General features: G+C 41.0%; 1 protein-coding gene across 4 annotated transcripts in view; it reads left to right on the top strand.

The window, feature by feature from the left end:
- The first annotated feature begins 1,363 nt into the window (after positions 1-1,363).
- The window catches only part of si:dkey-191m6.4 (rho GTPase-activating protein 22), a 39,154-nt gene continuing 14,732 nt past the window's right edge, over positions 1,364-25,785 (top strand). Inside the window, exons 1-3 of one of the 4 annotated variants that reach the window (XM_040023120.1) lie at positions 1,364-2,499; positions 13,961-14,160; positions 18,598-18,685. In XM_040023120.1, the coding sequence (XP_039879054.1) occupies positions 2,457-2,499; positions 13,961-14,160; positions 18,598-18,685 (331 nt within the window). In that variant the 5' untranslated portion in view covers positions 1,364-2,456. Of the gene's footprint in view, positions 2,500-9,518; positions 14,161-18,597; positions 18,686-23,676; positions 23,905-25,785 lie in introns of those variants that run through there. The other 3 variants (XM_040023119.1, XM_040023118.1, XM_040023122.1) reach the window with 3 other exon arrangements.

Genomic DNA, 25,785 nt, shown 5'->3' with positions numbered 1-25,785 from the left:
CTACAATGTAGCTTGCCATCACCAGTGTGTGAATGTGTGTGTGAATGGGTGGATGACTGAATGTGTAAAGCGCTTTGGGATCCTTAGGGACTAGTAAAGCGCTATACAAATACAGGCCATTTACCATTATTTTTATTCCCCAGTTTAAAAAATATGCATGCTACACACTACCAAAAAAAGATAAAAAAGAAAACTACAAACTAACTCTTGCCTAAAACCTTTCTTTTCCTTTTAATTGTGGTTATACTCTACAATGTGTAGTCCTGAGTAAGATGTCTCAGGTACGAACGCCAAATCCCCAAAGATTGGAGTGGAAAATAGTGAATTAAAGACACACTGCTGCTTTAATGATTCCTTTTTTTTATTATGATTAAAGTTCAACAGTAAACACTAATTTACCTGCAGTGTTTGTTTGCTTGTTTGCATATTCTTCATTCCATAATTAGTGCTGACTCACTGATACAAAGTATTTGCATTATTTTAAAATCCCAAAATTTCACTATACAGGGAGTGCAGAATTATTAAGCAAGTTGTATTTTTGAGGAATAATTTTATTATTGAACAACAACCATGTTCTCAATGAACCCAAAAAACTCATTAATATCAAAGCTGAATGTTTTTGGAAGTAGTTTTTAGTTTGTTTTTAGTTTTAGCTATTTTAGGGGGATATCTGTGTGTGCAGGTGACTATTACTGTGCATAATTATTAGGCAACTTAACAAAAAACAAATATATACCCATTTCAATTATTTATTTTTACCAGTGAAACCAATATAACACCTCCACATTCACAAATATACATTTCTGACATTCAAAAACAAAACAAAAACAAATCAGCGACCAATATAGCCACCTTTCTTTGCAAGGACACTCAAAAGCCTGCCATCAATGGATTCTGTCAGTGTTTTGATCTGTTCACCATCAACATTGCGTGCAGCAGCAACCACAGCCTCCCAGACACTGTTCAGAGAGGTGTACTGTTTTCCCTCCTTGTAAATCTCACATTTGACGATGGACCACAGGTTCCCAATGGGGTTCAGATCAGGTGAACAAGGTGGCCATGTCATTAGTTTTTCTTCTTTTATACCCTTTCTTGCCAGCCACGCTGTGGAGTACTTGGACGCTACATGTTTTGATTTGAAGAGGATGATGTGGACAAAATACTCATTTGCCTAATAATTCTGCACTCCCTGTAAGTGCTTCCCTATAGGTGATTCAGGCATGGATACTATCCGAATCTTCCTATAATGTGAATTTTTAATAATGTAATTGATTCAATCTAACCTGGCAATTATGTTTTAGCTTCTTCCCTTAAGCGAAACCTTCATGACAAAAACATGGATGTTGAAGATGTGAACTACAGCAGCTTGCTGAGTTAATGAAGTATCCTTTCTGCTAACCTGAAAAAAGAACACCTGTAACAACTACTAAAATGATTGAAATAGCCTCAGATTCCATAAAAGCCTATACAAGTTTACAAAACAGACAAAAATTCTACTGATGAAAGCCAGAAGTACTAAAATGAACAAAAAACAGCTTTGAATTTTCCTTCCCAAGGGCCACACTCCTACTCACTTTCCTGAGTCAATTACAGGCTGTCGCAGCTCAAGGAGACAGGACGTTGTCTTTTAGAAGGGGATCTGTATTTTTTATTTCCCCTGGTCTTTCTGAGTAGTGCCACTGGTATGCCTGGAAGGTGCAATTACAGCCTAGTGCATGAACTGGGAATTTCTTACACCCGATTTTGAACCGGAGGCTGTATCATTCTTAGAAAGCCAACGCTGGCAAAGATAAAAATGGATTGCCAGATCATAGGCTATAGAGGAATTTAAAAACAGGAACTGGGGTGAGAGAGGAAGGGAAGGAAGTGAGCAGATCAAATATTGGTACAGCAAGGAGGAGAGATGAGTGAGAGAGAAAGCAGGAGATGGGTGAGGGGAAATGAGTAATTAAGGGTGGGAGGCAGAGACGAGCTGCAGAGCTCTGCTGCTTAATTAGTGGCAGAAGGAGGAGACACCTGCCAGATGAGCACTCCTCCTCTTCCTCCCTTTTACAAACAGACAGATCTTGATGTAAAAAAAAGTAATCACAGTGGAAAATAAGAGCACTTAAAATCAGCCATCTAATAGCCAGTCAGACCCATTTTTTGGAGGAGATCCTCCTCATGTACCACAGGCGGATGTACCACTATGAATAATGTAAAAGGAAGGGGTGGAGGACACTGGGCGTGAGCGCAGGCATGGCAAAAAAACAGGGGTAGTTCCTCCCCCTCCTTCCCTTCACCACCCCTCTTCTCTTTCCATTCTCCTCCCCTCCCCGTGTTCACCCAACCCCCTAGCTGCCGGCTGCACTGCAGAAGGTCAGTGGGAGAAGGAGAGGAGAGAGGCAGAGGGAAACGCAGGGGTGGGGTGCGTGGATGTACAGGAACATGCCGACAGGAGAGCGTGCGGACGAGCGATGACAGCCATGCTGAGCCCAAAGATCAGACAGACCAGGAGAGGTAGGTTCACTCTCTCTGCCTTCACATGGACGGAGATACATCACGTCACATCTCACAGGGACTGTGGTGAGAGTTTTAGATGATGGATTAGTAGATGCACTAACTCCTTATGACACTGCATCGCACTTTTACTATAAAAAACAATTGCTCCTATACTTATGGTTTTCTAATACCCATGGAGAAGCACTTTTTCTCCCCTCCATCTGTTTGGCTCACATTTCTGAATGAAACAGGCGATCTGCCCATACAGGGAACCTCTCGCGTATATTAGCATTTTACTACAGCTGGTCGATGCCGTCGGTGTGAATTCTATTAGGAGGCGTGAGCAGCATCTCTAGTTTCATCACTGCAGCGCTAGGCACTATCAGGCTGCCGTCAGCTGCCGCTGAAGCTGCAGCCATGTGGCATGTGTGTGTCTTTGTGGATGGATACATTAATATGTGTGTGAGAGTGTGCGTCTGTCTCCCATTTCTTTTTTGGCACCAATAGAAAACTACAATTATCTAACTGGATCTGATAAGATGACATGAATAGTTCCCAGGAATGGCAGAGCGATGTTTAAATCCTCTGGAGTGGCACAGAACTGGTTGCAAAGTCAGTTAAATCTGTAGTCTGACCTAAACAAGGGGTTTTATAGACAAAATCCCTCGTTTCCTATAGCATAAAGGTCAAAAATGCATTTTTATGAATCAAGGAAGGTAGTTTAAGGAAGAATATTTCGTATAATCTAAGGAGCTGACACTACCTCACATCCTCGCTGCACATCTGAGACAGTGAAAATGAAAGAGATTATAGCGACTGTGTGAGCCCCGCGTGGGAAACATTCTCTGCATACCGTCTGTAAATTAGTGCTTCACTGCTGACAGCATCACATTTGTTGCATGGAGTATCGCACAGACGCATATCACAAGTTGAGCTAAGGTCACAGTAGGTCGAGAAGGGACGGGGCACCAACCAGCGTGGTGGCGACGCTGTGGATGATTAGGCTGCTTGTACTGGTAAGTCGAAGAAGACACTCATAATATAAATTAACGATGTGTCACGCATGTATTGATCATTCCTGGCTCCTGAATTCATGACAGCAGAAGGTCAAGCTATGTAAACTATACACCGTAAAAAAAAAAAATCCTAAAAAAACAGTAATATTCCGGCAGCTGGGGCGGCAAAATAACACCATAAAATAACAGAAAATAACTTTCTCATAAAAATACGGTTATTTTCAGTAATGACAATACAGTTTGTTGCCCTAATTTTCCATGGGATTTTGTCTTTGTCAAGTGCTTTTAAACATTAAATTAGGAACATTTTAACGTGATTAAACAATGAAATTACCTATAAACAAGGTCAATGAATGTGGCAATATGAATCATAATATGTAAATGTACAGAAATATACAGTTAACAGTTGGTTTAAATAATAATGGATTGCATTTATATAGCGCTTTTCGAGACCCTCAAAGCGCTTTACAATTCCACTATTCATTCACACACTGGTGGAGGCAGCTAGAGTCGTAGCCAGAGCTGCCCTGGGACAGACTGACAGAGGCGAGGCTGCCATAGCGCGCCATCACCAGTAGGTGAAGTGCCCAAGGACACAACGACCGAGAGAGTCCGAGCTGGGGATCGAACCGGCAACCTTCTGATTACAAGGCAAACTGCCAACTCTTGAGCCACGATCGCCCTAAATAACAGTGATAATATTATTTATATCTAAATATGCAAATGTACAGACAGATACATTTAAAATTTTTAACTCATTTTTAACCTTAATTTTTTATATTTTATTCCTTCCTAGTTAAATTTACCCTTTTTAATTTTTCATATTTATTTCCTATCTTATTCATAGCCTTTTCCTTTTTTTTCTTTAGGTCACGAGCAGTTGTCTAAGCATTTCACTGCATATCGTACTGTGTATGACTGTGTACGTGACAAATAAAATTTGAATTTGACAAAAAAAATTTTTTTTGAAAAACAAGAAAATTATGTTTTATTACATTTACAGTGATTTTACGTTAATTTACATTTGAAATGTAAAATCACAGTCTATTTATGTGAATTTAATGATATTCTAGAAAAACAGTACAAAACTGTAAAATACACAGTAAAATACTTTTATATTGCAATTTTTTCAACAGTGTAGCCTGTATGTAAACGATGGCTGTGAAGTCACCCATTGCTTTGTGATTTCTGTTTTTCTGAACATTTCAGTTGGCACTGTTTTGTTTTTTGGACGGCAGGTTAGAGATGGGGATTACCGTACACTCGTTTCATTACAGCACTGTTTTAACTTCTTACTTATTTTAACTGAATAAGATGAATTGCAAACAAACTGTCCTTATCGTGTCAACTTTAAGTCTTAATATAACATAAACTAATTGCATTATATTAAAAAAATAACCTTTTCTCTTGCACAATGGACACAAAGAAAGGAAAAGTCAAAGTCAACTTTATTGTCAGTTCTAAAATATGTGGAATGTGGCATACACAATTGAAATGTCATTTCCGTCTGATCAAAAGTCTACAGCTAGACTGAATCAAAAATAAAACAGTTATAAGAATATGAGTTATACATGTGAAAAGAAATATTTAGTATCAAAGTATAAATATTAATTTCACAGGATAAAGTTGTGATCGGAAGTCCTCCAGTGACCTTTCTCCACAATGGAACGATTTTACAATTTACATCTTTAATGACCCCCAAAAAACAAGAGTTGGTGGCACAAGCTTGAATCCAGCTGGAATCTCTCCAGTCCACTCTATAAAGACCAAAGATGTTTTGGTGTGTCAGTCTACAGAACATGTCTAGTTCTGTTGCTGGACATATTTACATGGGAGTCTATTGGGACTGACTCCACTTTTGGAACCAACCTCAACTACCCATTTGAGGAAATTGCCATTTCCACATTGGCTACATTTTTTAACCTCAGAGGTTGTTACTTGACGTGAACAACCATATGCTGTGTACAAGAAGTCTTGAAAATGTCCCTGGTACAGTGTCCATTTTGGTTTTAGAGCTAATGGAGGTAGTTGCCCTTGTAACAAATTGGAGGGTAAATGACAGCATGTCACCCAGATCCTATAGGGCCTTGTGTTTTTGCAGATATTGAAGACGTAACACAACGTTCAGTCTGGCTGTTGCACACTGCTCTTCAGATGCTTCTGCTTCTTATTTAGCAAACAGACAAACCGTATCAGATTTATCTTTCTATCAAGGAAGCAAATAAAGGTAAATTTCTACCATGTCTAAACTACAGACTTGATATTATTTACCTTTTAGCTTCTATCTAACTGTTGGCTTTTAGCAATAACTGTGTCAGCCACTAACACGTTGAAACTGTAACAGGGTTGTGGTTACAATGGTTGGCAACAGAAATAGTAGCAGATTTAATTGCCCACATATCAGCTGCGTCTTTTTGATCTGTGTTACCATGGTTTTGTGATCAAAGTGCTCCAATGTAGCAACACCCTGACATAACGCCTGTCAAAGAAACATGAACGAACACCCTCACAACTACATGCTGTGAGCAAGACTGTGGAGGAAAAATTCACACATATAACGTACATGTAGAGACGATAACGCGCACCCACCAGTGCAGATCACGTCCACCCCACTGCAGTTTTAACATAACAGGCTGTATATTATTTGCAGCCCCCACCCAAGAAATGCTACCACACACACACACACACACACATAACAGCTAACGCATTAATCAGCAGTGATAGGCTAACGTATTGATGCACCTGTAACTCCCTGTGCTGTTTTTTTCGCAAGCCATAAATCACTGGACAAAAACCAGATTAATGAAATTGGATTCTTCCAACATGCCAATGTTTGTGCTTGCGTGCATGTGATTTAGCCATCAGTGTAGTGCTACTGAGCTACTCTGGAGCACTCGCCCGGCCATGCTAATGGATCCACTCCTCTCTGATGTGCATAACAGCCTTATATCAATTTCCCACTGGTGATAAATATACAGCTCCAAACTGTATAAAGTGACATCACAGGCAGTGTGCGCGTTTAGGCATGTGTGCGAGGCATCATGTGTCAGACCACTTGTGCTTTGTTTTACGTTTGTTGACAACCATTTGTTCACATTGTGGCATTAGTTCCATATGTGCCACTGCTGAGTCCAGGACAGGGCACTCCATCGCTGCTATTTTGAGGGTTGCATGAATTTCAGTCTCTGTGAGTTTGTCTATTTCTGTGGCTGAACAATCAGCATCACCGTTCTCATGTTTATACACGAGCAAACTGAATGAAGCTACATCCTCACATGGTTTTGCTTTGTGGAGTCCTCTGTCCTGTAAAACCTTCTTTAAGGCTCAGTTCACACAAATTAGCAAACATATGCACTTATCTGCCATGTTTATACTGCGGCTTTATCTTCCACATAATACAATGGTGAATAAAACATTTTAACAATGAGCAGTAGTCCTAAATATTTCATCAATACTGGTGAAGTTATAAAAATCCACTGTTAACATGCCACTGTGAAGCAGTGAACATTATGTAAATTACTGGCCAAAGTAGGAATGTCATGATACCAGAAATGTAATAGTCAGTACAAATATCAGTCCTTTGTAAACATTTTAGCATGTAGAAAATAACTGATTTACAATGGCAGTGCTAACTGTCTCAATACATAAATAATAATAAGTAGTAACGTGTATTTCAGGACAACAATGCAAAGTACTTCCTTACATGATTCCTTAGCATGTAAGGATAGACTAAAATTCACAGAAGAGTTGCAGCTAGGGTTGCAAACTTCCTAACTATCACACATAAGGGACACTCTGGTGTGCCAGAAACACAGTGCACAGCTAGCTGGGCATAGTGTAAATATGCACTGTATGTTCATAATCAATACCTCATCTAAAACAATAAATGACAGAAATCACATGGGCAAAAAAGAAAAATGATCAAACAAAATACTGTAAATACAGGCTTCAATTACCCAGTTTATTAAGCAGACCAAATGGCACCGTATTTTTATGACTCACATATTACTCCTCACATCAGTTGTGACTGGACACAAGCACTCATCTGATATAATTGCGGTCAAATCAGATTTGGTATTTGTAAGAGTGCCAACTTTTGGTCAGAAAGTGACGTTGCAGGTAACAATCAATAAACGGGACATTTCAGTTAATATAAGGGATGCACCAAGTTTTGCTCATTATACTGCATGTCCTGGCTAAAACAGGACAATTGGCAACCCTAACTGCAGCCTTGGGGATGCCTGCGGTGCTAAATAAAATAAGTACTGTTTCCTTTTTTGAATGTTGGTATCGTAAGTATCAGTCCTCATGACATTACTGGGCCAAAGCACTTTGAAAGAGGAATGAGTTTCAGTAGTATCATTACTAATATCCAGTGTTGGGTAAGTTACTTTAAATTAGTAACTTAGTTACATTACTAGTTACTTCTATCAAAAGTAACTCAGTTACTTCAAGTTACTCGTTACTTTCAGAGTAACTAGTTACAAGGGAAAGTAACTTTGGTTTAACTCAGAAATCTCTTGTTAATGTGTTGCTTCCGTAACTGGATACCCAGCAAGATTGCCAGTCTTCTAGCTTGCTTACTTGCCACAAGTGCACTGTGCCACCTACCAATAGAAAGGAAAAAATAATGTGCACATTTCCACGAGAGAAATCCCACGCCTGATTCTATCCTAGCCATTCTATCCTCGCTTTTTACATCCAACACAAAAACTGCAGTCGTGGTGCTTTCGATTGTACTCAGAACTCGGAAATTCTGCCTTCTGAATAGGAAGATGTAGGTAACACCAGACTGCAGATGAGCCGCTTACAGAGCTGGACTGGGACAAAAAAAATCGTCCTGGGCATTTTGACTAGAGACCGGCCCACCATTATAGGAAAAATCATAAAGCCTTTGAATGAAAATAAACACTGTTGTGTCAGTGATGTACACTGTTCTGATGGTATATGTGTATCAATCTATCAATCGTTTGTTGTAAGACTAAGATAATTATTTTTTTTAAAAGTGAGACATTTTAAATGGGAATAAGAAATTATTTCCTTGTGCCCCCCTTTCCCTTTTAATTCCCTACATGGACCCCTGGCAACACTTTGCTAGACCCGCCCCTGCACAGTTACCAGCTGTCAGCTACTTAGAAAAGGATCCTGGTGTTATTTGTCTCTCAGAAACAGTTCATAACTTCCCTTCAACTCATTCATGTCACCTAAAAGGTAAACCTGTTTCTCCATCACAGCTCTGATGATTCAGTAAGGACATCTCCTGGTTTCATCTTCATGTTTCCCTCTCATCACATAAACAAACCGATATCATGACCAGCAGGTTTACAGCTGTGGCTCCAGCAAACATCAGCTGATACTAGAAATTAATTTTAAATAAATTCTAACAACAGCTGATCAAGCTTAAACGTGCTGCTGTTGTTTACCGCGACATCCGCTGGTTTCCTCTTTCTGACGCAAAGTGGGCGATAAACAAACAAGAGAGAAAAGCCGATCAGTTGATCATTAATCAGTTTCATGATTGAAGTAGAAACAGGAGAGGGAGGGTGAGAGGATGAGAGAATATTTTCTCTGAATACAAGACGATTCCATTTTTTACAGGACGGTTGGCAACTCTAATAATTAACCTTATGAACAAAATAAAGTTCAACATCAGTAACATAGCACCACCCAGCTGTATAGAAACTCCGTCATGCTAGCTAGCACGCAGTACGAAAAAGTCAGCACAACGAAAATAAACTCCTCCTAAACTTGGTTCATATCTGACCCAGATGGACTGCAGGTTATAACTTCTTACCTGAAGTTCAGTTCACCTGACACTCTCGGACCAGCGGCCGCTTCGGGTCTCTCCTCTTCCCTCCCTTTTCCTTCATCCACCTGCTGGCTTCCACCACTTGCTAATGTTATTGAATCTGTGAAAGCTCTGCGATAGCCACCACACGAAGTAACGAATAACGAGCCTATCTAAATCCCAGTAACGAGTAACGCGTTCCCGGTTTTGGCATAATAACTAGTTACTGTGCTCATTACCACAATAATAACGTAGTTACTGTAACGCGTTACTTAATAACGTGTTAGTCCCAACACTGCTAATATCTAATAGTAATCATAGTAACCTCGTTTTATTTGACATGAACCAAAGGAAAGGTTCCACATCAGTTTGTAGCTGATGGCTGCTAGTGGACAATCCTGGCTTTAAAAAAAAACTTCTAATGTATTTACATCCCTGTACTTGTTTGACTTGAAGTCGCTAATGTTAGTTGCTAGTGCTAGAGGCTTGTTGACCTAGGAGCTACTCACTGGGCTAGTTGGTAAACGAATGTAGCTGCTGAGCTAAAAGCTAACACAACTGTAATCTAAGAACATGCTAGAAGTAGTCAGTCACATTAGCTTTCCGTGCTTTAATTTTTAAGCTAGCTGACTTAGCTATCATTTAGTCAGCTTGTTTCTGGGGCTTTGAACGGTAAGTTTGGTCAAAAGGCACATTTTTGACCAAACGTCAACAAACAACTAATTGGTCTTGAAAAGCACAAAGCATATAGCTAATAAGCTACAACAGCTTTCTACATTTTAGACTCTTGATTGTAACTCAGGGGTGTAGTGTACTGGATAGATAAATATAATTATTGGTAAATAGCACAAAAAATATGTTTTTTAAAGTGATCTACAGTATATAGCCTTTTTTTTTTAACAATTTCCTTTTAACCAGCTTCAATTTTCATGATATCGTAACTGGATATGTAGCCAATCCATCAGGTATTCCTTGATATACATACAATTATTCTGTGACAGTGAAATAACATGATGCATTCTCTCAGTTACATAAGTTATCATCAGAGAAGTCATGATGGACAATAATGGGTATATTGTACTGCACAAAGTCATCCATGATGATGAGCCCTTGCAATTTGACTCAGCGCTTCCATAACCACACTGAATTGCAGTGATTGTGTATAAAGTGCACTTTTACAGCAAAATGGCCTTTTTTCCTTCATTGTAGTTGATAGTTGTAGAAGTGACCACAGACCAGCTCCACCCAAACCAAGGAACGTCTGAATCACTCTGAATAGAAGGTCCAAATTGGCACAGTGGGTAGTTGTGCTTGATACGCACACACACACATGCACACACACACAAATCAAAAATCAGTTGTGAGTCAGGCGTGAATCATCGCCCTGCGTATGTTCCATTGAGTCCAAGATCCAGGCAGCTTATGTGTTGAACAGTGGTCCTCTTTTATGGGAGCAGTGGCAGGTTGAGGAGCGATGGAAAGGCAAGAGGGACGGGATGTGGTGCGAAAAAGGAGAGGTGTTAAAAAGGACAGGGAAGGTGAGTTACACAACTGCAATACAACTGCAATTTGTTAGTTGTAGCGATGATCCCAGTCAGGGTAAGACTGATCTGTTTACACCGCTGATGCTGCACACATGAGACACTTCACCATGTCGAAATATCCAGCTGATCTGTGCAGGGGTTGTGTTATCACATTTGTGTAGTCAAGGCAACACTGGACAACCAAAACATCAAAGAATAGTGACAGCTAAGGAAAGCATAGCTTAGGATTCAAAAGAAAACTAGAGATCTACAAAGTAAAATGATATAAGAGAGATTCAAGTTATGCTTCTTCTGCTAAATATTAACTGGTTAGAGAAAAAGCCAGCTGCAGAAGAGTCTCTTGTTCAAAACAATAACAGATAACCCTATGCTTTGCAGTGCTTCAAATTGACTTCTCATGAAAAATGAAAATAATTTTACATGTAAAAGATTATATGCAGCCAATTAAAGTTTAGCTGTAATTCAAAAATTAGTTACCGTGCCAGTTTGATAACAAAACTGTCCTTTAAATGCATGTGCGCTGGGTGCTCTCAGAGCAACAGAGCTTTGATTCAAAAGACGAGAAGAATTAGAGCGAGTCAAAGTACAAGAAATGGAGGGTGTCGGGCAGAGGAGTGAAAATAAAGAGCCAGGGGAGACGGGAACTGTTAGCAGTGAAAAAGAAAGAAAGCCAATCTAGAGGAGAGAGGTAAATCATAAAGAGAGGTGAGTCTGCTGGTATGAAAGCTTTTTAAAATATGTTAGAATTACTTTAAAATGATTCAAAATGAACTCAACAGCAGAATGTGGAGAAATAAAGAGTCTGACCAAATGTCAAAGTTGTCTTGCATAACGTTGCAGAAATATTGACCCATAACAAGCAGCTAGTCCCAACCAGACCCTTGTAATCTGTCTTCGTAGCTTAAGAGGTGATAATGAGTCCGTGGGTAGCACTGCCCACACTGCATATGATGAGCTTGTGTTATTAATGGCAGCCAAAGGAGACGGCTCTTTGCAAAAAAGGTATTTATTTTTATGTTTAACTAGCAACGCTGCCTCTATCCTGCTCAGTAAGTTGTGGGTCGGTACTGACAGACTGAATGCATCTGATTCCTTCTTTTGCAAGAGCAACTGTCTAAACAGAGATGTGGAAAAAGAGTGTTCCATGTATGAAATCATGAAATAAAGGAAAACGTCACTTCATATTAAAATGGAAAATGGGAAAATGTTACTTAGTCAGTGGCTCTGGCTCTACTGAGCCCTCAGATTCACTCCCCATCCCTAAACTGGTTATCTTTCCTCATGAGTCATGTGTCAATGTGACCATATAAATAAATCCCAATTAGAGGCACTCTCCATGACTTCAGGAGTCTTTTGAAAGAAAACCATCTAGAGCAACACGTGAATTCGTGCCAATCTTTAGTGTTTTGGAAAAAACTGAAGTCATAGGTGATTACAGTCACCTGACCAGAAGGCTTACCTTACTTTACTCTACAATAGTGGAGTATACCACTACCAAAGCATTCTAGTAATAAGCTGCTCTCCCTTGTGGGTTGCTGTTAATAGACTGTATATTATTATCTTACATATTACACCTTTAAACATGCCCCGAGCAGCGGCCCAAACACTAGCACCACGATGCAGTACTCTGTATCTGCCGCCAGTGTTTTCCAACTATCTGCACAAACATTCAGAATAAAGGAGCAAGCTAACAATGAAAAGCTGGATTAAACAAAAGGGGTAATATGACACCACTCTTTGTTGAAACCAGGGAACATGAATAATGCTTGGTCACTGGCAAAAAGGCTAAATTGCACAATCATAATGAAAGCCACACACTGAAGCAAATTTCAAACCATATTCAGCAAATTTGAAACTGAATCCAACCAAGTTAAAGTCACAGCTGCACTAGCAAATTATTCTTGCAGTTTAGGCAGCATTTGTGTGCTCTCTAAAACCTTCTTATTAAAGAATGCAGACAGGACAGCATTAGACACAGAGTGGAAAAAAGATACCACTTTAAGGTAATATATTACTGAATATATATTACTGATATATATTAAAGAGGTTTCCACAGCAAGCCTGGACCCAGTTTGCATAAAAGAATAGTGGGCCACACCACGTCTGTCAGAATCAACAGGCTTTTCAGGGTGTCAAAACAGGCTGTGATGTGCAATAAAAATGATATGAGCCATGTTCGTTAAGCTCAATGTATAGGCTGAAGGTAAAGATGTGGGACAATAAAAAAGAATAAAAATTGATTTTCTTCCCCTTCCATGCCTCAGTGCCATCGATTCCATGTATACGTGTGTGTATGTGTGTCTGAGGTATGTGGGGGGGCAAAGAACACACACCAGCAGGGAGGATGTCAGCAGAATTGATTGCTCTAAATAATACATGATCATCAAATAGCCTTTCACTAGTTTGCCCCAGGTTTATTTATCTGTGCCAAACCTTTTTGTAAGTATGTAAAAATAATGTATCCTTTAGCGTCTGATGAAAACACATCTCAGTGTAGAGTCACGCTCCTTTATGTCTACAGAAGTTTTATTTAAATGTCAGTGCAATAACTACAAAAATGACATTATTTAACCGCTGATGTCATACCAGGAAAATCTGAGTACCTCGGTAGCTATAAAGCTGCCACACACTCCCTTTTAAAACCCATCTTTGACTTGAGCTCAGGTTACACACATTTATTGAGGAGCATTCAGTCAGCCAGTCAGTCCCATGTGGTCCTATTATCTGAGCTCAAAAGCCTCAGCTATTCTGCTGGGTTGTACCTCTGCACAATAAGTCTATTCCAAGGACCTCTGAAATTGAAGGGGGGGTATCCCTGTCACCCGAGGCTATGCATGGTGTGGGTGTGTGTGGGTGTGTGTGTGTTTTTCCCCTTAGTTTTTGTGTCTGCTGCCTCTCTGCAGTCCCATTCCCTTTTATGTGGAGCAGCCTGGGTTAAAAGGCTGTCATGACTAAAGCCCCTGGTAGAGCACTATGTGCATTCAGGATAAAAAAAGAGGGACAGCATACACCTACTAGAACGCAAACAATAAGACAAATGGTAAATAAATCAAAACAAACAATATCCTTTGCTTTCAGCTGCTTGTGTATAAGCCTAAAAAATATGCTGTGTGTTGTGTATGTGTCATCAGCCAGGTCAAAGAGCATGGTGATGAGCGAGGTGTCGCGAGGATCGTGCCGCCCAGCCTCCCCGAGCCTCCACGAGGGGGCTCTGAAGGCGGGGTGGCTGAAGAAGCAGCGCAGCATCATGAAGAACTGGCAGCTGCGCTGGTTCGTGCTGCGCTCGGACCAGCTCTACTTCTACAAAGACGAGGAAGAAACCAAACCGCAGGTAATATTTCAGCCACGTTCACACAACGGAAAACAGTCAGAGGGTGGCGAAATTAAAAGCTGGAGCACTGCTCTTTGGCCGGCGTGATTATATTTACATAATGAGGTGCAGCTTCCTTTTGGAGGACGGGACAGCTGAGTCATGCAGCTCAAACATATGGAGTTTAATGTGCAGCTGAATACATGAGAAACCTTCATGTAAATGATTTGATCTGAAGCTTTTGTTCAGTCTGAGTGTCTGAGTGAGGGAAGGGGAAAAAACTAATTTAGGTCTTTCAAATCAAAGCATGAGCAGCTCACGCGGCAGAGCAAATTGCCCATTAATTAAAGAAACTCTTGTTGATCCCTAAGTACTCTCGAGCAAGCCCTGTTTTCCTCTGACGTCATCTCTGTAAACGACTTTGTTCCCAAACATTTTTCTGTATCATTGGAACTGACAGCACGCCAAACAGCACGTTGAGCCATTACTTCAAGAAAAAATTATCCTAATTCCCATCTGTGAGAAATCTGCTTGTTTTAAGTCACTCTACAGTTGAGCACTGGACTTAAACCCACCTTAAACATGCATTCATTCCATTTATTGGCTACTTGGGGGCAATAGAGAGGTTTATGAAGTAAACAGGCTACTTAGTTTTAATGTTACTCTTTCTGGGTCACAAAATAAACTTTTAAGATATTTTCAGGCAAGAATGTAGCTGTGTAAATTTCAAATAACTGCTCGATTTATGAAGACATCACATATATAAGTGCTCCAACGTTTTTGGAGATGTCTGTTACCCACATATATGTGGGTAACATTATATGTGGCTCAGTATTTCATTTTCAGATTTTTAACATTTCTTTAGGGGTGGGAAAAATGCAACATATAACAACATATATCAATATCACTTCTTCTTGAGCACCTTATGCAGCTGCACTAGGCAGATACTGCCACTACAAATGATTACATTTGAATAAAGCAATAAATATAAAGCAATAAACTAACAGTAATAAATCAAAGACACACTGAAGATATGCAGAAAAAACATTTATCCCTATTTATCCCTAAAAACTTGAACAATGACTAATAAAAGTGCAGAGTGCAATAAGGCACATTCTTAAAGCTTATATTTATCCAATATTATTATTTATATTTGCTAAACACCTCATTTTTTTTTACATTTACATGCAAGTAAGTAACAAATTCCAATTCTGCCTCATCATGGTTCTCATAGTTAAAAACATCAAGGCTTGGAGCTAATTATGTACAATGAGTGACCGCTACCAACAGTAACACTGCGTGTGCTTTATTGCTGTCAGATGAAAACACTCAGCTGTAATGATAACTCACCACACTCAGCAGACGTTTCAGTGCATTAGTACAAACAGGGCAGCGTGTGACGCCTGTCTTCCTACTGCATTAGTACATCATTGTAAAATTGTCTACAGAGTAAACCTCCAATCAATCCCATTGCTTCTTTGTTGAACGCCTGTGGCAAACAGCTGACTCACATTTTCCCACTCTGCATTCCTACAAAACACAAACACACACACACTTATATCGAAGACTTTTAGGTGGAGATTCAGTGAAGCTAATAGGTTTAGTTGTAGATGCAGCAAGGAGAGATGTAATCCAACAATAAAAGACAGAAGGTTCATGATTGACTGATGCCCACACACACACACACACACACACACACACACACACACACACACACACACACACACACACACACAATGACGTGTTCCCCACTTCTCTGTCTCCAATTTTGAGGAGAAAAAATGACAGTCTTTAATCAGAGCTTGCCAATACTCATCCAGCTCATATTGATTCGCAACTTCCAAGGGATTCAAGTCACATGTAGTGTGTGGCTGACTGCACACGCGCACACACACACACACACAACACACACACACACCATCACAAACCCACTCATGCATGCACACCCTCTGAGTTGTGTGAGAAACTGTGATTCTGGCCTTTTTTTTTTAACCCTCTCATCTCTTAATCGATAGGAAACCCGAGGCCGGGAGTGTGGTCGGGGGTGGAGGCGTGGGTGGGGAGGGTGTTGCGAACAGAACATGACTGCCCCACTACCAAGATGAAAGGATGTGATAATTGGTAGCAGGAAAGGCAGCGCTGGATGAGGATCTATGGGGGTTTTCTTTTCCTTTTCATCGTGTGTGTTGGTCTGGGGGGGTGGAATACACTGCTGAACAAACAGAGTCCAGTTATCTGGCGGTACACAAAGGGCACCACCATCACACAACCATGACTCTGGTTGTAATACACAAAACCTTTGACAAAATAAACAAAAAAAGCTTAAAAACAGCTTAAACTTAAAGTTTATATTTGGTTTTGTTTTGATTTGATTTATGCCCAACCCCATCACTTACTGCTTTCATATGATTTTAGATTTTTTCAGCCTGACATTATGGTGCTCCGAAACCTTGGCAGCATCAGCATTGTACATGGCTTTCTGTTCCAGTAATTCTTTACTGCTCCTTCGTTTCTTGCTTTACGTCCACTTCTGGCACCGATTACTTTTAAGAGGCGTGTGTTTATAGACCTGGGCAGGGCACGCGCCAAACAGGACGAGTCTGGGGTGCTTCAGGTCCAGATCTAGGCACACGGTACCGATCAACAGCACTGCGTAATGTCCATGAGTAACAATGCGCTAGCTGTTCATGTTGCACTGTTGCCAACGTGAGATAAAAGTGTGAACAAACCTCGAGAGGCCAGGCTAGAATAATAACTGACTGGCATTCGTGTACAAACGAGGTTAAAGTAGGCGTGGCCGCATCTGTTTGCAGCTGCTTTGAAGCTCTTACATGTGCGCACAGCTCCCGTATCATTGGTTAAAATGCAGGGAAGGACAAACAGTGCTATCTAGCCTACTTTTCTGCGTGATTTGTGTTCTCGGGTTACGTGTTGCCTTTTCTTAGTCATTCATCCCCAGCCAGCTACTTGTGTTATTCTGAGCACATAGCACCCTTGGGACACCCATCCTGCCCTGCCCCTGTGCTCTATCCATCCACAGCTTCCACCCCTTTCCATTTGTTGCTATGGCGACTAATGCTGGCGACAGCCTGGCCCTCAGGCTGAGGCTGTTTGGCAGACTCTTCTGCCTGTTTGATGGAGGATGCCAGTGTGGAGATTAACGGGGCCGACCTACAGACGCTGGCATCTCTTCACAGCTCACTTGGCCCTAAGTTCTCGGGGCTAAATGGGTATTGATCTGGATAATGCATTCTGATAATCTGTGTGGGTCCCTGTTCAATCACAGGAGTAGCTGCTTAAAATTTTAGAGGGGCTAAGAGGTGAGTAATAAGGAGGGAGGAAACAGGAGGTGGGGGGGTGAGAGTAGGCAACTAAGTCAGACTCAAGCCTCTCATGCACACATTTCATTACGATGTAATGGCAAAAACAGGCAATCTTGCAGAATCCGAGTAAATCTGTGCGCTATTTTGTGGCTCATTTGGGGCTGCTTTTGGAATCAGTCACACCCAGTCCTCAGGTTTGCAGAGTCGGTTATTGACAAAGGACTGGAGATCCTTTCTTAGACATGGTCAATCACTCCAGATCAATCAGCCAGGGACGCCTCTTTGAGCAGGTCAGGGCATGGCACACTTGCCCAAGCACAATTTGCAGCAATCCCAAAAGAATCGGGCACTGTTGGTCCAGCATGCTTGGCCACACTTTGGATTGCCTAATGGGAGTACCCTCAGTCTTAATATCATTCCAAATGGCGTGCCAAATTTCAACTTAAAAAGATCATCAATGATGACTTAGACCTAACAGAGTTAAACCATAACCCTTGAAAACATGACACAGGTTTGGGTTTAGACCTCAGAGGGTTAAGCAGGTACTAACTGTACCTGTCTGTCAAATGATCTTAAAATTAGCCTGGAGTTTCCACCATATCCTGCCAGAATAACTGAGAGTTTAGTTAGGAATAGAGACCACAAGCAAACTATTTGGAAGCTGTGATAACACGTTGGCAGAGGTGACTGAAAACAGAGAACACCAATAATCAATGCAGAGCTCGAGAGAAGGTGTCGCCACTGCAGGGAGTCAAGTGAGGGCACAAAAACAGATTTTATCACAGGGTTGGACTCATTTGCGTCCTAAACATTAGCCATAGATAAGGTTACCTGTTAAAATAAGATTTTCATAAACTACCAACTGACCGAGTGTTTCGTCACAGAAGCCAGGAAATTTACATCCATCACAGGTCATGTTGTAGGTCACGGTCACTCCAAACCACAAGTGTTTATCTCAGTGTGCCCAGCTCCTCATATTTGTCTTTCTTTCTTTCTTTCTTTAGCCAGTTTTCTGGAAAGTTACAGTAAAATATAAGTAAAAAGTCGAGAAACTAGTGAAAGTGGAGAAAAGACAAAGGAAATCGATGCTTCTGTGGTGGGAAACTATTTGAAAGCTTCTTCCTGTACGTTTCAGGGCTGTATACCACTGCAGGGATGCCTGGTCAATGAACTCACAGCTAATCCAGACGAACCAGGAAGGCACCTGTTTGAGATCGTACCAGGTGAGATCCCTTATTCTCTGCACCCTTATCACAAAAACCTGCAGGTTTCCCATTGTGCGTTTATCTCTGTGCTGACCGTCTGAGCCAAAAATGTAATATCCTGTTTAATGGTGAGCGATGCAAATATCTGAAGTCACGTGACCACAGATTAGATACAGGAAGCAGCAAGGAATTCCCATCAGTTGCTAGTTTGCATGACATTAATTTCACTGAGCTTCCTTTTGTATTAAAAAAGAACCTGTAAAATAATTTTACTCTCTCCTAGCTGTTATAGTTAGCATTAAATTTGCTATTCACCGTCTCATATCGCCTCACATACCTACTCGTATGCATTGTGCCTGGACTGTATTTATTCTTTAGTTCCTACTCTGTTTGCTAACACTAGAGAGCGCTGTTGTCCACAGTGTCTGCCTCCTTGTCTTGCGTCTCTTGACCTCAGTGCTGGCAGTTCCAGTGTTGTATTTCTAGCTTGTGGCGTGTGAGCATGAAAGTCAATTACTGTGTGAGCGTAACATAAAATAAGACAGAGAACAGCCTCGCCCTCCATCATGCTGTTGCTCTGAGACCGTAGATTTCAGGACTGTTAGTGAGCCGTCATGCTTCAAACACAGAAGCACTGCCTGCGGCCAACTGGTCAAGCTAGATTGACCTCACATGGCTTTCCAAGGTTTCACTCAATCAATACAACACATTTTATTGTCATGAAGGTGAAGTTTGTCATAATACTTAACCTTTTGTGTAACAGATTAAAATAATACCATCTCTGAGCAGCAGTTTAAAGTGTATATTAAGACATATCTAAGAAGATATGCGTATAAAAATGGGCCACAACTAAACAGCCACAGAGCTACAGGTATAATCTCTAAATCGGGTTCTCTAATCCAGCGGTCCCCAACCTTTTTTGCGCCACGGACCGGTTTATGCCCGACAATATTTTCACGGACCGGCCTTTAAGGTGTCGCGGATAAATACAACAAAATAAAACTAGTACCGGTACCGAAAAAAAGAAGATTTATTCATAACACACGACCCAAAGACCCAGGAAAATCGAGTTAACGATAAAAACGATAACAAAATAACGCTGAAAACCGATAAAAACCCTGAAAACCACACATTTTACACCTGAGCCTCAACTCCCGCGGCCCAGTACCAAACGACTCACGGACCGGTACCGGTCCGAGGCCCGGGGGTTGGGGACCGCTGCTCTAATCCATACTGCAAATGACCTCTGTAATAGTTTGACTGTTTATTACTCATTCTGTGGTGTTTGCTTGGAGATCCTTTCTTCTGTTTAGACTGGCCGACAGGCTTGTGAGTGTCTATGTGGTTTGTTTAAGGCCAGTCAATATCGCAGACGGGTGTGAACCCCAGAAAAGTCTTAAGAACCCCGACATGTGAGAGGACTGTAAGAAGCACAGAAGGCAGGAGAAGAGTGTAAAGAAAGAGGAGAGGAGGTCAGTCAAAGGAGACAAATATAATTTAGAAGGATGCAGGAACCACAAGACTCCAAAGAAATTCAGTTCATGTTAGGTGTGTACATGCTGAGTGTGGAAGTTAGTCACTCAAGATCCACAGTCCACATCCTGCCGGATTCTAACTGTAATAAAAGCTTATCGGGATCAGTCTGTATAAGTTATGTTTTCCCTCCTGTCCATAATTTATGACGACTCCATCTGCTGTTTACATCACGTTAGATTTGTTGTCTGCTCAGCGCAGAAGCACGTGTTAGCATGCCCTTTCTTCCTCCAGCCTGTAATCGGCTTAGTGTGATGAAGGTTTACACGCTCCCGTTAGTATGAAATGAATAGGCTTGGAGATTTGAGTCTGTACCTTGTGTTAAAATGATGCTTCCTCTCATTTCTAAAGCAATCATTAATGTGTCTGGCCATGTGTGCAGCCAATTTCACAGAGCGGTCCCTCTTCAAACATACAATAATGAGCTCACTGAACAGTGATTCGCCACTATAACATATACAGTGGAGTGCCGTGTTGCTATGTTGTAGTCTCTGTTATACAATAAACAGGATTTTTGTCTTTTGTAAAATTTACATTTGCATACGTTTACATAGAGCAGAGACCTAAAAATGTTAATCTGTTAGTTAATTAGGTGGCAGCTAATTTTTTTAAGGGTATTTTTATTGTGCGTTTCCTAATTTTCAGTCATATTCTATATAAATGGGCTAGTATAGCACTTTCCTACTCACTCTGAGCACTGAAAATGCTTTCCATAATTTTTGCCATAATTTCCTTAGGGATTATTAAAGTATTCTGATTCTAAGCAATTACACACACACATATATATGTGTATATATATGTAAGATGCTCACATCAGCCACACAGATCTGGTTGTGAGCGCAACAGCCTCACCCACCTGGAGTTCAAATGTTCTTTTAGTGAGGGACAGCCAATCAGAAGAAACCTGGATTCAAAGGGGTGGGGTGGCCTCATGGGGGATTTATGTTCCCACGTTGATAGTTGGGCCTGTAAAGCATAGGATCAGGACCTTTAACCTTCAGAAGTCTAAAGCCTTGATTTTCCTCCACTGCAGACAGCTGGAGACCTGATTGCAGAGTAGTCATTTCTGTTATATTTCTTTGAAGTCCACCACCCGGGGAGCATGTGTAGTTTGTCCATTGTAACGGAAATTCTCCGCAGACAAGTCTATGTGGTCACAAAAACCAAGGAAGCATGTGGTCCGCACGGACCCTCATCGCCCGATGACAAAATTTACATAACTCAGACCCTCTAATGGACTTGCAAATATAGAAAGTATAATCATCAAAGAAAACCCTAACGCTAGCCCTACCTCTAATTCCAGGCAAGCAGATTTTTTGTTGAGCTGGAAATCAGGGAACAAAGAAAACCTCAGAATATGAGGTTAGAGTATGGGTAGGGCTAGCATCAACACCTATGATGATTTACAGTTCAGAGGGTTAAATGGGAAGGGTTAACAAGCTTGTTTCAGGTAGAAGATGACCTGAGGGGCTGCATTATTGCCCAATATGTAATAAAGATGAACTGAATCAAACATATTTTATGGTCAAATTATTGTCAGTATCCATAGTTTTTTCAGTTTTTATGATTTGTACACAAACAGATTTGGGAAAAAGACAAACAGATTGCAGCCCAAATTCACTCTCCCGTTTAAAATGGTTAAATAGTGCATGGATCTCTATGTTCCCTCACATTAGGTTCACCTTTTATTTCTGGCTGGAAAATGAATCATTTGTATGTAAAGGTTTAAAAGTGAACCATTTTGAACTACATCTGTTTGCAACAGGCAGTCATGAGCAGCAGTGCAACCCACACGCACTGCAGCTGTTTGGGACTTCTGCACTGGTAACCCCTCGATATGAGGTCAGACCAGAAATGAAGGTGGGGACTTTTCTATCAGTGCTGATAAATCAGCGCCTGGTTTTCCTTCACTTTCAGCACTCTTTTGTCTGCTGTAATAGTAGCCTTGTCTTTCAAGGGAGCCCAGAGACCTTGGCTTTTCATCTGGGTCATGTCATTGACTGATAGACTCTGCTCTGGCAAGACTACGTTTGTGTGTGTGTGTGTGTGTCTGGCCGCAGAGTAAATCTACTGGTCATTCTTTTTTGTGGTGCTAAGTAGCCAACCGTATTGGAAAAGGTAGACACAAGGCAGACACTAGCAACACAATAACCCCCATGCAAGCAAGCAAGTGCTGCTGAATGGTTTTCAGTGTTTCACAAATGTGAAACATCAAAGTCATAACCAGCCTGCATTTATCCTGCATCTCTGCAGACAGCACTCTCTTAAATGTCACTTGAGTGAAAGCAGAAAAAACACCAAATTCCTTTTGGCATTTGTCTGAAATAACATGAGTAGTTCTGCATGCCTGCAATTAAAAACTGGGCTTCTATTATGTTTTTTTTTTTTTTTTAAATCAGTGTGTACTCGAGACAAAGCTAGCAGCGCACCCAAACAAAGCCGATTCAACAGTCATGTGCCTGAGTCTGAATTGAGCTTGTCTTAAAGCCTACAGGCACGAGGGAAATAAGCAAATAAGTAGATATCTTAAATTATTCTTTTTTAACTTAACGGCTGGCTCGGGGATATTAACCCTTTATTCTGGCGGTGCGGCGCAATGATAAGCCACCTGGACAAGAGCACGCGCAATTGCGGTGTGCAAATGTGATAGCTTCTGCTGTGGACTAGTTGCTCACACAGTACATCACCCATGGATGAATAATACACACAGACACACACACATAGGATTTTTGTGTGTTTGAAAAGCCATTTTGCCTCATATGGCAACCCTAAATGTCTGACTGCAAGTAAAGAACCAGTTCTCTTTACACTTTGACCTTTGTAACATTAACACAGCTACATGTTGGGTCCCATGTTGATTCTCTCTGACTTTAAAAGAGTCAGGTGCATGCAAGATGCATCACATTAACAGTATTTTATAGCAGCGGGTATGAAAAATATGCTTGTGTTTTCTTTTTTGCTTCTTTTCTGTCAACAGAATACATGGTCACATATTGGCTGGTTAAATTGCTCAAGAGACATTTTACAAGACAGAACAACACATCTTCCTAAAGTTTTCTGAAATTGCAACCAGCTTCAGAAACGTCTCGAATAGTTTGTAAAAGGGATATGTATCAGTAACATATTTTTTGTTCTGTCTCATTTAAGGAAGAATCTGTCTCACAGAGCCTGATAGGAACTGCCCCGTTTCTCTTTGTATATGTGTGTGTGTGTGTGTGTGTGTGTGTGTGTGTGTGTGTGTGTGTGTGTACGGGTTTGTTTGACAAAGACTGGAGGACAGCCCATCTCCCAGATACTGCACACTCAGAAAGAGAGAGAGAGACTTGTTACACTCCTCCTCAGGGATTTGCTTCTCCCCAGGGGGGCTGAGGGAACGGACCTGCTGCCCACACTGCTGAATGTGAGAGACAGGAAGAGAGGAGTGAATGGAAGGGCAGAATAAACGAGTGAGGAGTAAGAGGCTGGGGTCATTTGACGGGGTTTAGTTTCCGCTGGCATCGAGCATGCCTCGCTGGCAGGTTCTGGCCATCGGTGCTACCTGCGTACTGATCTGCTTCCAAACGGACTCGGTGGTGGCGGAGGAGCCACTCCTTCGAGCTCTAGCTTTAGGCCGGAGGCAGCGCCTGCCCCAGCCCACGCCGCTCACTCAGCCATGGGGCCAGTCTGCTGTAAACCGGACAGACTGAAGAAACAACATCTCCAAGGTAACGGGAAACAGATGCTGGAGATTTTTTACAAGTGTAGTAGACAGTGAGGTAGAGCGGCCGAGCAGCTTTGAGACTGTCAGATTTACAGCATGTTTAGAACTTTTATTTATGGAGCTTTTTTTTCACAGATTTAACATGACCGCCCTGTCTTCCTGCCCCACAAAGAACACTTTTAACGGATGGTGTTTTTTTCAAAATTTCTATGCCTCAACAAGAGCAATTATATGAAAAGCTTTGCTGCAAAATGCCTTTTACTTCTTCAAAATATGTGAATACAAAAGAGAATGACATGCTGACTACTTTGCAGAAAAGCACTGAGCTGGCTAATTCCTGTCTAACAACTTTTCTTTTAGTTTAATCCACTCATATTTTCACACTGCAGTATACTGACTTGTTGAACTTCTTCCCTTCTGTTTTAGGTAAAGTGGTTTTATACCCTCATGAGCAAATTAATGTCTCTTGGCAGTTACTTGCATGACTGAGAGGTCACTTGCACACAGCTACTGGTAAATTACAGCTGTTCCTGTGCTGTAATGCGTGTTTGGAGAATACAATAGTTCTACATTGTGGTTACAAGGGTATCTGTGTCTTTGGTTATGGTTAGCACTGCTACAGTCTGTAATAGATTGTCAAACTATAGATATCTGTAGATAGAAAGCCTATGGGCATTTGACCCTCTCATTTTGGACTACACATTTTGAAGGTTTGATGTTAGTGTTTTGGTTGCTGGCACGTGGATTTCATGGAACCAGAAGCTTATATGGAAGAAAAAGTGGAGTGCTAAGTCCAGGTAGCTTTGTGGAAAAGTTATTGCATTCAACCCCCTGTAAAGTTCTTATGAAGCAGGAAACCACCCATAGGCTGTAAACATGCTTGTTAATGCTCAAAAGTTAGGCGCTCTAACGGGAGCGTCTGTTGGGAGTTACTTGCTTTCTGGTGCCCCAAGTGGCCACTAGAGGACGTGCAGTCTTTCAGGAACTTCATTTTTAAGTTTCAGAGGCTGCCACTTGGTCATACCACTATTTGATCTCGTAGCCATCACTCACTGTATAGTTGGTACAACGTATCAGGAAGCAGAACCTGTTGTGTAATCTATTTTTTATTGTTTTTATTGTTTCCCTTTCTTGGTCACTCATTCATTTGGAGCCTATCCCAGGTCAAGAAGCAGGGTACACCCTGGACAGGTCGCCAGTCTGTCACAGGGCTGACACATAGACACAGTTACCAATTAACCTAACCCCACTAACTTCATGTCTTTGGGAGGAAGCCGGAGTACCCGGAAAGACCCCATGCACACAGCTCCATATGTCCATTCCTGGAGTAGAGTAACTTCAGAGTAACTATAGTAACTAACAGAGTAACTTTATATGATTTCCCTTAAAAAAAAAAACTTGACCTGCTTATCTTACACCAACCCTTTATGCAGTTCCTTAGTTCATCCACTATCTGAAACAAGCTGCTCATGCTCTTTAACCGCTCCCTCTCAAAAACCCACATTCTTCTGATTGTCCAGTTTCTGGAAGCTTACTGAGGGGCAGTATCCAGATTTATAAGCTTTACTGTTTATATTTTGCAGGTATGTTGCGGCTGAATCAGATGATGACACAAGTATATTACCTGTATTTCTTATTATTTGAAAAACTTTAATGCAAACATACTGAAACGTCTTTTGCTTGTTTGCTGTAACAAATAATAGTGTTACTTTTCCTGTCAATTAATTACATTTCAAATGATTTTTAAATGATAGGTAATTGATACATTTTTTTAAGCAACTTCATAGATGGGGGATGCCAGCAAAATAATTGTTCAATTTTGTTTAATAAGAAAACAGACAGCCAGTCCACAGGATAAAAATATAAGTGACATAAACAGGGCTGC

The sequence above is a fragment of the Simochromis diagramma genome, unplaced genomic scaffold (genome assembly GCF_900408965.1).
Source record: "Simochromis diagramma unplaced genomic scaffold, fSimDia1.1 OVJJ01000208.1, whole genome shotgun sequence".
Lineage (NCBI taxonomy): Eukaryota > Metazoa > Chordata > Actinopteri > Cichliformes > Cichlidae > Simochromis > Simochromis diagramma.
The sequence above is the reverse complement of the archived record's forward strand: the minus strand, read 5'-3'. Positions and strand labels throughout refer to the sequence as shown.